The following is a 14,246-nucleotide window of genomic DNA, read 5'->3' as shown; positions in this document are numbered from 1 at the left end:
CAGCTAAAGTTTCATGTTCGGCGCTGATTGTATTCTCACTGTCCACGCCTTCCCCAGCGTTTAATGCGGCGACTTCTAGTTTCTCAACAGATTCCTGTGGCGTTTCATCAACTGCGACTGGCACAATTTCTTGCTTGTCTACTTCGGTAGGGATCTCCAAAATTTTATCCGTTAAGATTGAAGCTTCGTCATCCATGCGTCCGTTATCGTGCGGTGAGGCATTATTGTCATGCTTTGTATCTTCTTCGGCAGCCACCGGCTCTTGTTGTTCTACAGGCACTGCAAGAAAGGCCACGTGTAATGGCGCATCATTTGACTCCACCATCAGCATGTCTGCAGTTTCATGAGGCTGTGGATTGTCGTCTGGTCTACCGTTGCCACCATCAATCGTATTCTTTTCAACACTTTCACGCTCATTGCTTCCACCGGCTGGCACTAACAAATATGCATTCGTATCTCCGCTGTTGGGTACAGCCTCCAACTCCATATCGTCTACCACAATATCTCCACCATGAACCATTTCCGCTTTCTTCTCATTGCCACTTGCTGCCACCAAAGCCGAATTCAATTCATTTTGATCGACACCCAAACGTTCGAGTGACATTGATGACGCGCGTTGGGCAGCAAAGGAAAGTAATAGTAGAGCGATTGTGTAGAACGCGAACCGCGTTGAAAGCGGCGGCGACGTTAACGAAAACACTTGGGATCTCCCGGCGCACATCTTGACGAGATCTAACACTAAACACTAATGAGACATGTCCCATTGCCGCTATGGCGCTTTTATACCACATTTGGGAAAGTAATTCCATTTCGTTTTCGATGTACGCGGCATGCTGCTACTGACGCTGCTCACCGCCACTTGCTGCCATTACATTTAAGTTTTTTTTTTTGGCTACTTCTCTGGCGCTGCTGCTGCTATCTCTTGTTGTCGTTTTGATGCCGGCTGGGCGAGCTTTAAATTTTGTCGTCCTCGTTTATACTACTATTTGTTATATTTTCTTTCTCCGTTCATTGTGGTTGCTGATATTTTTATGTTAAATACTATTTTGAACAACACAAACTTAGTTGGCCGCATAGAGCAAATGTCGGAGCGTGTTATGTATGTAAATGTGATGACAATGATGACGCGAGTATAAGCGGTGTTAAAAGCCGTTGCGCATGCACTCTGAAAACAGCTTACAACTGGCGTGGCGCTCATTGTTAGCCAGTCGCCTTGCATGTACATATGTACACCAATCAGCTTCATTTAGCTCCGCTTGACCATTAAAATACTTGTACCTGTAAGTGTTTAGTAATTTCAATGCTGAGAGTCAAGTGACGTTCGCGCTTTTACGATACAGGTGCCCCGTGCGTGGCTGCATGACGCGCTGCCTTGCTCCGCGTCGTCGTTGATTGATGATCAGTGATCGTTGTTAAACTCTTTACATTTTTTTTCTCCATTGAACTTTATGCTGATGGCGCCACTGCGCGCTTTTGTATCTCCATCGTCATATGTATTTTTCTTTATTTTCTCTGCTCTCAGCTTCAACTAAATACATACGTTTCGGATTCTGATAGCGGCCGCATCTCGTACATGCTTACTTTCAACTCGCGCACGCGCACGCGCCTGTGTAAAGCTCGACATTTCTCCGATATGTTTGCATTAGTTAGTGTACTATATAATGTAGTCACTTTATTTGGCATGAATTCATAATAGTCGCGCATACCGATGTCTTAAATATCGACGACTTAATATGCTCTTAACGTGAGCTAATCTTTTTCTTTTGGCTCTAATATTTTTACAGGATGCATATTAGACCATACCGCCTTACAAGCAAACAAAAAAGTTTCTCGGGCACCCCTAAGTCCACAGTATTTTTGACAGGCAATTTCGATTTTTTTTTTGACAAACCTAGGAGTCGCCACTAAACTTACGGTAAAAAAAGTCGATCGTAATATCAAAAGTCATAGTTTTAGATTAAAAGTGAGTGTATTTCTTGTAACTCTTATTAGTTGGTTATATTAGTTCTCTAAGCATAATTCTTAAAAGGCTGTCCATGCCACAGCAACAAGTTGAATAGGCATAAATATTTAAATTCAAACTAACATTAGTTTCCGTAATATGTATTTAATTTTAATTGTTTAAATGAAAAAAAAAACTAAACTGCATTAAAAACATTATTATTCATTTCGTAAGAATATTTGAAAAAAAAAAACATATTTATACCGGGTATAACGTCCTCTCGCATTGATCACGCATTCCACTCGGGAAGGCATACTTTCGTAAAGTTTCCGAATAAAGTCCGGCAAAATAGCATTATACCAAGAAATATCAATGTTTTCTTTAAACTTTTTGACATTAGTCAGCTTTGGCTGACGTACCTTTGTTTTTTAAAATTGACCACATGTTCTCAATGAGACTCGAGTTCAGGCGTTTTCCCCGGCCTTGATATCGACACAATCCACAGAAGAGATTGAAAAACGAAATGTTACCAACTCGCTTAGCCCCGCAATACTTGGCAATACTTGGTAAAAGGCAGTCTTTAACAATGCCAATGTAGGCGGTGGGGTTAACGTATCCCTCCAGTAAGAAAATTTTACATAAGTTTAAATTTTTCCCAGTCGTTTCGTGACCAATTTCTTTTTTAAGCAACGCTGTGCCGTTGAGATGGTAATTTTCATGTTGGTGCTATCGTTCAATTTCATGGAAATTTCTGCAGCAGTTATGAATCGATTCCACAGAGCTACCTTGACAATATTCCTAGCATCCCGCTGAGTATTACTTCCCCGCTTCATGCATCACCCCTCGCGCAGCGATTCACAGACTCGCTCGTCACATGAAAATACGCTACTTAGCTAAATACGCAAACACGCCTACTCACCCACACAATTCTTTCCGGTCAGTGTTAGCTTATAGTCTCGCTACTCTACTCGTTAGGTGTGATCAAGGCATAAGCTAAGAATTAATCGTTAGTCACTACAAAAAATAAAAAAAGTTCCGCTTTTACTACCAATTGTAGCACGGTGCTGCCATATTTTTACTCAGTTATTTAAATAAGGAGCTTCTTGAAACTGAAAAACACTTAATTGAGAATTAAATAAAAAATTAAATTAAAATTAATTTCCACTTAAATGAGTTTAGTGAAACGCAGCCTTACAGTAGAAACGCCATAACAGGGAAAAAATTGTCGTTTTTTTACCGTTAGCGCACATTCGGCAATATTTTTTTTTTTTGCTAGAATAATCCAAATACTTCCTTAGTAAAAGTTAAATGATTTTTCACGAGCCTTAATTTAGACATTCAGATGGTACATTAGGGTGGTGGGAACTGAGATCTGATGGGTAACTACTAGAACTTGAAGTCACTGAACTTTGGAAAAAAATGTGTTTTCGAGACGAAAATATCGATATATAATTTGTCGTTCCTACGACAGTCCGGTCTACGTAACCGGAACTGCCACTCCACTATTATAACTCTTTGGGGAAGAACAAGTCAACTAACATCACGTGAATTAACCGGCATATATGTATGTGCATATGCATGTATTTGACGACCTAGTGTGTTTTTATTTTGAAAAGTGTTTGCATATGGGTGTTTCCAGCGGAAGGTCCACCACGACAAAAAAATAAAAGTTTTATATCTAACGTATTTACGGGCCGATTTGTCTGCTTTTTAAAATATATACTGGCTATGTAAGTAGAATCATGTTTGCATAAAATGGTGTTCCTAGGTGGTGCCAAGGTCGAGATATTTCGAAAAACCGTATTTATGGTCGGATTTGGTTCGAATTTGGCGTATGTGGTTGAAACATTATAAATCATAGATTTCTAATAAATTGACCCTGAATTGGCACTAAAGTCAAAATATAAAGTATATTCTACATAAAATACATGTTTTATTTGCGTTAAAAATTCATTTAAAAGCAATATTAACAAAAATATAACGATGGAAATTTATGTCACGTGACGCCACGTCACGTCATGTTTCACACTTGGCGTTGTAAAAGAGAATTGAAACAATTTGCATTTATTCAAAAAACTCTAAAAACAACTAGAATTGCTCCAAATCATGTTAAAATAAGTTTCATGAAAATAGCCATCCACAATTCGCAGAGTTTTGAGATTTTGTAAGAAAAGAAAAAATCAACTTCCATTTTTTGTCACGTAACGACGCTCTCTTTAAATGCTTATATTTCAGGACCAAGCAGTTCGATTGATTTCATTTTTCGGTTAAATATAGAGCTAATTATGTGCTATACAATGGTCCAAAAAAGTTAAAGAAAACAAATGGTATTCCTTTTTTGTATCACATTGAAATCGTACGACTGTCACGTGCGCCACCATGGGAATGCCCATATATAACTTTATGTCTACATACATACATATGTACATAGTATATGCCACGTTCAATATGTATTCTTCATTGCATTTTGTTTACTTGTCGCTGTTTACTTAACATACTTGTGTTATAATCTTGATTTCAAATTGCTGCTTGTAATTTGACCATTCATATTTTCTTTCTTTTTCATAGATGTAATAATAACCGCATATAACCGCGTAGACGCACATTGGCCGTTGTAAAAATATTGCTTCTTTTTTTTATTTGTACACCATCAACTTAAGCTATTCTGCTTTTTTGTTGTCGTTGTAATCCCATTACTTTTTTGTTGTCATTGTAATCCCATTGCGGTTAGTAGGTCAAATATGTTTACTGATTTTTAGTATTCTAATTGCATTTGTTTAGATATTTGCATAGATATCGATGGAATCGATAAATAGGCGGATCACTCGTTGATCAATAAGTGATCAGTGCTTTGTATTTTTGAATATTTGATCTTCTTTGTCAAGCGTTGTAATACAAATTTACTCTTCGACTCAAATTGACAAACCTATGAATAAGGCGATCTATTGTTTGATTAAGAAGTGTATGCCTAGTGAATATAAAATACTCCTATTTATTGGAAATATTAACTGTGAATTTTTCTATAGATGCCAGATTGGACCTTTGGCGATTACAAATGTTGTTTTTAGAGGTTTTCGCTCATTGGGTTATATAATTGCATATTTACTTATATTATATATGCAATATTTGTAAATGCTTCATCATTGACTTTATTTTGTGTCACTTTCGCTGGCCAATATTTTGGATGGATCGAAAGATACGCCTACTCGATTCATACCCATTCGATTTCATTCTAAACGATTTTGCAATTAACTTCAATTACAAATGAAATCATACGCGCTTTGACTCCTTTCACTTTCACAAAAGCAAAGCAATATTTTTGTAGATATTGGCAGCCCAAGTGGATTTATCAAACCACTTAAGGTCACAATCTGTTCGACTGAAATCGCCAACTTTTAATCCCAAGCAGTGAAATTGTCCTCCACAATTTTTTTTTTTTTTTTTATATTCAACTTTTTGCCAGTGGCATTTGATCATAAGTAGCCGTTAAGTACGCGTGAAATTCGCGTTTAGCTGTGAATTTCATTCGAACCCCGTAGATCAAATAAAATGATAATTTTCGCAAATTTCTTTTAAACACTTGTTAAACTGCGTGAAGACCCCCTCCATCACCTAAAGAGATTTCACACTTGTGCAAGAGCCAACAATTTTCTCGAATTGTGCTTGAAATTCAAACTCCTTTATGTTGGTAAAACTAAAAAAAAATCGCTAAGTGGGCGTTTTTTGCATCTTTTCGTCGATCGCCTATTTAGTCGTGCTCCTTTCGAAGCTCTGACCGCTGCTGGGCATGCGCCCGTACATCAAAAAATTTAAAGTAACTGCTTGCACCATTTCAAGTGCTGCACCTTTATTGGTTTCTTCGTTGTTGTTGTTGTAGCGGCTCAAGCCGCAAGTGGCACCTACCTCTCTTATGCTAGCCGGCTTAGATCGTCCACTAAAGCTGTGCTTTGCTTGCACTTTTTATATGGAGTTGCTTTTTTCTAATTTTTTTTTTATATTGCGGTCAGGCACAGATGAATTGTTCCGATAGAAGGAAATTGGAAATTTTTTGGCGTTTTCTATCCATAAGTTTGCTCAACTACTAGCCTTAATGCTTTTACAATAGTTAGTGCTGGCCGTTTTGTTTGTTGCTTGTTCCACTGGTTGGTCAATTGTTAGTTGGTTGTTTTTGTTCGAACAGGTAATGTAAAAAGCTTGCGGCATCGTTGAAAGTGACAGCGTTTGTCCGTTGTAAGTTTGTGCGATCTTAGTGGATTTTCTGGATTTTATCTATTTTGTACAATGAGCGCTCATACACATGCGCATACATACATACCTACATATGCATAGATATGTACGACACTTATAAACGTTTAGGCATGTGAACTACTGTATGGCATTAAGCCAAAGCACTTTTCTTCTCGTTTAAGAAAAAATGGAAAGTGGTTTTGCATTGTTTGTGTTCATCACCATTTTTAGTATGCAGTAGAAAAATTGACCGCAGACGACAATAATTCATGCCTTGGTACGTACGTATGTATGTACATACAGTTGTGTGCAAAATAATAAGCACCAAATTCTAAATGGTATTGTTAACAACTTTTGTTTATTTATTTTTAATAATTTTCATTTAAAATATAGTTCAAACTACGACAATATAGATCAAAATTCGAAAAATTGTCACCAAAATTTATAACTTTTATTAATCAACAGGAATTTTTAGCGACTTGAAACTAGTCTTTTATTATTTTTAGAAAATTTTCGATGTGATTTATACTAAAATTACAAAACTGCATACTCGAACATTTTCTCAAAATATTAAAGGACAAGTTTCAAGTCGCTAAAAATTCTTGTTGATTAATAAAAGTTATAAATTTTAGTGACAATTTTTGGAAGTTTGATTTATTTGTGTGAACTTTGTGTAAGTTTTGAATCTTTTATTCATAGATCGAACAAAATTTTAAATGAAAATTATTAAAAATAAATAAACATAAGTTGCAAACAATACCATTTTGAATTTTGTCCTTATTATTTTGCACACAACTGTATGCATGCACATATGGCATATAAAATATTGATATTCATGTGTTTATATGAAGCTATGCGCGGACTTTGACCCCTGTAATGAAATGGGTATATGGCTTACATACATATTTAGTATGTTGCCCAAATAAAGTTCAGTGTTAATGAATTATAATTTTTATGAATATTTAATATCGTATTAAACCGGTTACGGAAAATAATAGTTATATTACAATTTTTAGATGAAAATCGTTTGGGTGAAATCGCCCGAGCAAAGCTCTTTATGAATTTGATTGTTCTTCATCCATACGAAACTAATCTGATCGAACCGTATTTGAGAATATTTTTTTTTTTAACTATGCCACAAACACTATCTTACGATTTTTTCACCCTATCCGATCATAAATTTTTATTAGTATTTTTTGATCGAATTCGATTTATATTTTTTGTTATTGTTATTTTTGCAAAGAAAAATAGTATATATTTGACTCGGTTTTAACTGGTATCATTTTACTGAAAAAAGTTAAAGTCAACTTTTTCCTGCATTTGTTTCAAAAAATTCTCATTTTCTCGAAACTTTTATTATAAAAGTCATAACTGGTTGGGCCCGTGCTGATGTATAGTGCAGAAGCATAGACAATGAAAATATAAATCTGATAAGGCGGGTCTTGGAATTTTCTTGGCTATTTCGTTCCCTTGTACATTACTATGTACAGGACCCATGCACAGAGAGGTTTTGACGTGACTCAGTGAAGCCAGCGTCGCACGATATTTCCGAACTGCTTCCACTTAACTACCTTGGTGCCTAATACTTTGAATGCCGCCTGGCTATCAACGAATATAGTGACGTTCCCTGACGGAGACAATCCGCCTTTCTATGGAGAAAATGTCTCCCTGAAAGACACTAAAGTTATCAGGCAGGCGATATGATTGCCTTATTTGTAGATCCTTGGAATACAGACCCAAGCCGAATCCTTGTTTCATCTTTGAACCATTGGTGTAGATGGAAATACCATCATTTACCGATAAGAGGCCACCTTCCCAATATTCTCGGGTTGGAAAGTGTATGGGAATCTTAAAACTAAAATCCCAGGATGACGTGTGGTAGTCAGTTTCGACATCTACATAAGTTCGCCTTGACTCCGTTACGCCATCCACTATTAACTATCTTCAAAACCGCTGCGTGCACGTAGTTGGTCTGCTTACACAGTTTTTATTCCCTCAGTCTAAGGGCCCCTAATCCGGTCCAGAATAATCCGATTTTTGTTTACCTTGTGAACAATACCAGTTCGGTTTTGGAAGAGTTAACTCCTAGCCCATTTTGTTTTGCCCAGTTGGAAACAGTGCCCAGTGCCGATTCCATCAGCCCACTAAATGTTGGCAAGAATTAGTATAGCAAGTATCCTCTTCGTCCCTTATGAGTAGGTCAAGCGTTTTTAGTATGAACAATAAGACTTATTGGTCTAAAATCCTTTGGGGAGGAGTGGTTTGCCTTCTTTGCATTTGGAATAAATATCACCCTGACCTCCCTTCAAACTTTGGGTACGTACTGATCAGCCAAGCATCTTGTAAATACACTGAACCACACTTTCACAGGAGTGTTGTAACATGACCGCTACGACCATCCGGTTCTGCGGACTTGTAAGGATCAAACGAGTTGATAGCCCATGTAACCTTCTCCTTGTTCACTAGCTCTTCATTCGACTTCCCGATGCACTGGCTAAGAGATATCCCTGTAAGCTATTTGAAACATACGTGCACCTTGGGAAGTATGCGTCCATCAAGGTTTCCAAGCTGGAATCGGTCCACGCGCCATCTAGCCTCCTGATGCTTGCTATTGCCTAATCAGTTTTAGAAAGATCCTTGTGATTCTTCCGTATTGGCTTGGATAATTATATCTCAAAGTCAGTGTTGAAGAGTATCCTACTATGGTTCGAAAATGAAGGGAGGTTTGAAACTCCCTCTTTTTGCCAAAAGATTATATTCATGGTATTCATCTAAACGCGTAAAGACCTCGTAAATCTCTTAAATTTTGGTTTTATGTGGTTTGTTTATGTAACTCTAAAATTTAAGTGTTTCATAAGTTTACACATTTAGACGAATATCTTCTACCCCTATTATCTTTTATGAAATATTATGTATGTATCCCTTAATCCGCAGACGAAATTTTGGAGAATATTTTTTTCCTTTAACTGCCCTTTTTTTAAAATAACCGCTCTAGTAGTTAACTGTTTCTTTGAAAAAAATTTTCGGCTAAATTTTACTACAGGTCTCCTAAGACAGTGGTGGTACAATGGTTGCCAAAACATATGAAACCACATCTGCGTTTCTAAGATTCTATCTATATCTTATCAACGACTTATTTGAGAAGTACTGGTTCTATATTGCACAATGATATTTAGTCGGCTCATTGCACTTTGAAATTATCAAAAATTACTATACGGTTGAGTCGTCTCCACACTTTTGTTATTGAATCTAGAATAAGCGTGGCCAAAACTGAAATAACTGCCGCTTTTTAAGACAGTTAATCGTTTTAGTATAATTGGGAAATTGGTGGTGATATAGTTATAGAACGAAATGTATATCGCCTACTGTCATTTTAGAAAAAATTGCATTCTATTGCCATTACTATGCCGTTTAATAAGTGCTATGTAAACTTTTAATAAATCTTTTGGAAATGCATACATACTTATTTTTGCATTAATGAATCCTTTGTTTGCCAAATTAATCTTGTTTCGACCTTCCATCTGGTATGTCACTCACCTATTTAAACCGCAATTTAGACGAAAGTGGTGTCGTCAAAAAAAAACGCCCATTCTTTCGATGCAACTGATTTGCAATTACGTAAATTGACTGCATTTTAGCTTATTTTTTTTTTAGATGATTTAAACGTTCAGCATCAATTAGGATCTAAAAAGTAAGCTTCGTGCCGGCATATTAAACTCTTGAAAAAGGTAAAATTGATGCTGGAAAAATATTGAAGGACATACACGTTGCTTGCATGCAGAAAGCTAAGCGTACATATTTTCCTAGTATGATGCAATACATTACCCTTCATTGTGAAAACATAAATGACTATATAAGCGAATGGGTAATACATATGCAGTAGAAAATTTTAATCTTAATGTTTGCTTTAAACTAGAAATAGCCCCTACTTAGGACCTACTTTTTCGATCGTGTAGGTCTCAAACTTGTTTCATCCCAGCAAGCACGCAATTTTTACATTACCAAACATTACTTTTTTCTCCACCTGTAGTTTTCCTCGAGAGGAAAGTTCTAAATTTATCTTTACTGGAAATATTCTATTTTTATTGCTGCTTCTTATCTAATCAATTCAAACTTTGTTTTCATCTTCAATTCGTTCACAGATAGAGGAAATCACCGAATGCATTGAAAACATTGAATTAATGCCAAATGATGAAGGGTCGCCAGCAGAGGTCAACAATATACAATCCGTTGAGTCGAATGCTGCAAATGAAGTATCGACGAACAACTTCACCAACGAAGTCGATAACGATGACAGTGTTGATATTGATGCTGACGCTGACGCGGATGGCGATGGCGATGGCGATGGAGACGGTGATGCCGATACACTAAGCGCAGATGGCACAAGTAGTTCCTTTGGCGCTAATACCGCAGAAAGCGCCACAAATAGCCGCACTAACATCACTACCAGCACAACCACCGTTTACACGGGGCATTTGTCAGTGTCATCATCGCCATCAGCTATGTCTACGTCGTTTCATACTGCTCCGCATATGAATGCGAATCAAAATGAACAGGCCAGCGGAAACGCGATGACTCGTCGACCTAGTTGTGACGCACCGTTACAGCAGCATCAACAGCAGCCGCTTTCAGCACCCCAGCCTCACAACGCCATCTATGCATCTCAATCGCATGCCCAGCGCGTTGGAGGCAGTCCGGCGCGTCGCAGCACATTCAACTTTAGCGCCATGCAGTATAACAGCCCAAGCGTGCTGGAACGTCGTAATTCAGGCGGTTACAGCGCTGCCGCCGCCGCACAACGCTCCTCGATGACCACGCCAGATAGCGGCATCAGCCAAACTCAGTCCTCACATTCATGCACGCCTGGCCCTTACAGTCCGCATCGGACCATCTCCACTCCAATACCAGCCAAAACCTATTGCGACAAGTCAGTGAACTCTTCACCGAAGCGCTTGGTATCCGCGCTCACTTCGCCGATAGAGCCTTTTGCGACGAATGTTGGCCGCGAGCATGCGCTCAAGCTGGAGATCGAGCAGTTGCAGGAGAAGTTAAAGGATACAGAGGAACGCCTGAAATCGCTGCGCATACAACACGATTCGCTGTCACAGCTGCATCGCGATTTGCGCGAAAGTAATACCAAACTACAGGAGGAGTCTGAAATGCTTAAATTAGATGTACAACATCTGAATGAATGTGCCAACATACTGCGAACCGAATTGAAAACGGCGCGTGCAGACCGGAATGAGGCGCTTGAGTTGCAAAAGTCGTTGCAAAGTGAGTTGGAGACGAGCAGGCAGGAGAAGAAGCGCGCGCAAGAGCTGAAGAACAAAGATGGCAAAACCATACAAGATCTGCACCGGCAATGCCGCGAAATGGAGCGTATATTGATGCGTAAACATCCGGACTCGGTGTCGGCACTAATTGGTGAGCGGATAAGTATTATTTTGTTCCGAAAAATCGTGTTGAACATAGTTCGATAAGAAAAAAATTAATACAACTCATTACTTCCGTTTTAGTCGCCTCCAAAAATCCAGGAAAATGTGCGAATAATGACCAGGAGAATGTGAACAGTCGAAAACTGTTAGAGCAGCGTATTGCGCAGCTGGAGTCGGACGCCAAGGAGCAAGATTTAAAAGCACAACAAATACTCGCTAACGTACAGGCGCGTTTCAACTCGGTGCAGTCCAAATACGAAACTCACATAGCGGATTTAGAGACGCAGGTGTTAAGGTAAGCGGCTTACGAATGTAAGAGTTTTTCGCACATTTAATTTTTGTTGATTGTTATAGCCTCCAGGAAATCAACACGAAACTAAATGAGAAGATAGAATCGCAAGTGCGCACCTTGGACTACTTCGTCTCGAAGAAAGCGGAAAACTTCTACAACAATTGCACACAAACAGACGCGAACGTCGTGCAGGTTGAAAATGAGGCAGGCTGCAGCGGCGATGTGACCAAACGCGCCAGCTTAAATACCGCTTTCAACACAGGCGGCGACGGCGTTGCGAATACGAATGCCAATGCCAATAGCTGCACCAGCTCAACCTCCACACAAACAATCGAAACGAAGAACACACGCGATCACAGCACAAATACAATTGGCACCTCCAGCGCTGTTCATTCGGCTAGTTCCAGCACCAGTAGCACCGCCAATTCAACGCCCAACACCTCACGGCCGAATTCGAAGCAAAGCGGCATACGCAAACCGCTAGTCACTGCAATGGGCACGCTGAGCTCAGCCTTGGCCTCGAAACTGCCCGTCTCACATTCGGACTTGTCAATTTCCGCGCATCATGCGCATGTAACGGCAAAGGAGGACGCACACTTGCTGGCCACCATACGAGGCATGCGCGTCGATTTGGCGATCAAGGACAAGGCAATGCAGCGACTAACGCGTGAATTAGAAGAGTGTAAGAAGACGATAAAGAAACTGCAACGTGAGAAAGACGGTGAGCGCGTAATTTTACATATTTATATAAATGTATATCCATATGTACGCATTTACACACATATACGAATGGGTGCATAAATGCATTGCGCAGGCGTACAGAAAACATACTTCATCGAAAATACTGAAATTTTCCATTATTTGCCGTATTCAATTATTTAATGTTTCGGCAACGCGCGTCGTGCATATCTATATAAATTCCCCTTGGTTTGTGATAGGCAGATCTATTTGCGGCGTTGATATATGGACTTTCTCTGCTCAATCGTAGACACGTACATAGAAATGACGCATTAAGCACGGTTATCGTGTTGTAAACTCTACCGCCATCCAATGCGTGTGCAACACGGCTGGGAGACATTTTCACAGCGCAGTGCGGGTGTACGCTATTCAATCACTTAGGCGCTTATTACTGGCGCAAGCAATGCACTCAGTTGGCATAAGTAGCGCACTTGTTTCGTTTTTGTTTAATCATCTATCCATTAGCGCACCTTTACCACGTGTCTCGCATTCAAAATGTGTTTTCGTCGTCGTCGATGTCACTGCTGGCGGCAACGATGTGGCTGTGCAGCGCATGTGTTAAAAAAAACGCTGTATTATGTCAGCGACCGTGACGCTTCGAAGCAAGACAACGCAGCGCGCAATATTGATCATCTCTATTTGGATTTGACTATTGTTAATAGCCTCTGTGAAGTGTGCGTTGTTTTGTTTTTGTTTCTTTTTTTTCGTGCGCACCAATTACTGGCGCTACAACGATGACAAGGGTTTTTTTGAAAGCGAAAGTAGCAAACATGGTTTTTTAGAGTTTCTTTGACAATATACATAACTTTATTTTGGTTTCTGTAAATTTATTGCCGGCTTATTTTGGACAAGATTTTTAATTACATGCGTATGTATGCATTTTGCTATTTTTCAAGCTGTTCCTATTTAAAATTCAAAAGTTGACTATGTATTTGATATTGATCGCGCTATCTGTTATGTAATAACTTCATTTAATAGTTTGATATCAGCCAAAATTATACATTAATTCAAATTAACGCATTGTTATGTCGTTAGTAAGGAAAGAAATGGAATTCGCAAGTTACATACATGCCTACATGCACATGTACATATGTCGAAAAAAAGTTACGAAAACTGTGGGGTCAAAGACTGCTACGAGCATGCTCGGAAGTAGAAAAAGAGCTTTTTAATTTTCTTACGAAACAGGTCGACGATAAACGACTATGTCTGCACGCGCTGTTTTGCGCCTGGTTTCGAGTAAAAAAAATTGGGTCGATAAAGAAACAGCTAACTATTATCTTAGTTTAAAAAATTACTTCGAGCGGATTTTGATTTACATCATAATTGCTCTCTAAAAACAGTCAAACATGAGTTTTCTTTTTAATCTCTTTATTTAATTACTTTCAAAGTGTGTTCACCTTAATTTCCTTCTTTGACAAGTGAATTTAATTATCTACCGTAATCTCAATTTTACAGGGCAATTCTGACAATTGAAGGAGAGTAGGCAAGATTGTTTGAAAGATGTTAATTATACCATGAACCAATAATACAAGATCGCCTAATCAAAGAAGCAAGAAAAAAGTATATTTCTGAGCGTTTTTGACATCTGCTCAAGAATGAAAACAAACAAAGA

The 14,246-nt window shown here is 38.6% G+C and overlaps 1 protein-coding gene across 2 annotated transcripts in view; it reads left to right on the top strand.

Moving 5' to 3' along the window:
* The window catches only part of LOC108361993 (serine-rich adhesin for platelets), a 76,382-nt gene that overhangs the window by 57,189 nt on the left and 4,947 nt on the right, over window positions 1-14,246 (top strand). For both annotated transcript variants that reach the window (XM_017614812.1, XM_017614811.1), the window contains exons 3-5: window positions 10,312-11,593; window positions 11,686-11,899; window positions 11,959-12,617. In XM_017614812.1, coding sequence (XP_017470301.1) covers window positions 10,312-11,593; window positions 11,686-11,899; window positions 11,959-12,617 — 2,155 coding nt within the window. The remainder of the gene's footprint in view (window positions 1-10,311; window positions 11,594-11,685; window positions 11,900-11,958; window positions 12,618-14,246) is intronic.

Source organism: Rhagoletis zephyria, unplaced genomic scaffold (genome assembly GCF_001687245.7).
Source record: "Rhagoletis zephyria isolate East Lansing unplaced genomic scaffold, Rhagoletis_zephyria_1.1 Rzeph_scaffold_00906, whole genome shotgun sequence".
NCBI classification, from domain to species: Eukaryota; Metazoa; Arthropoda; class Insecta; order Diptera; family Tephritidae; genus Rhagoletis; species Rhagoletis zephyria.
The sequence above is the reverse complement of the archived record's forward strand: the minus strand, read 5'-3'. Positions and strand labels throughout refer to the sequence as shown.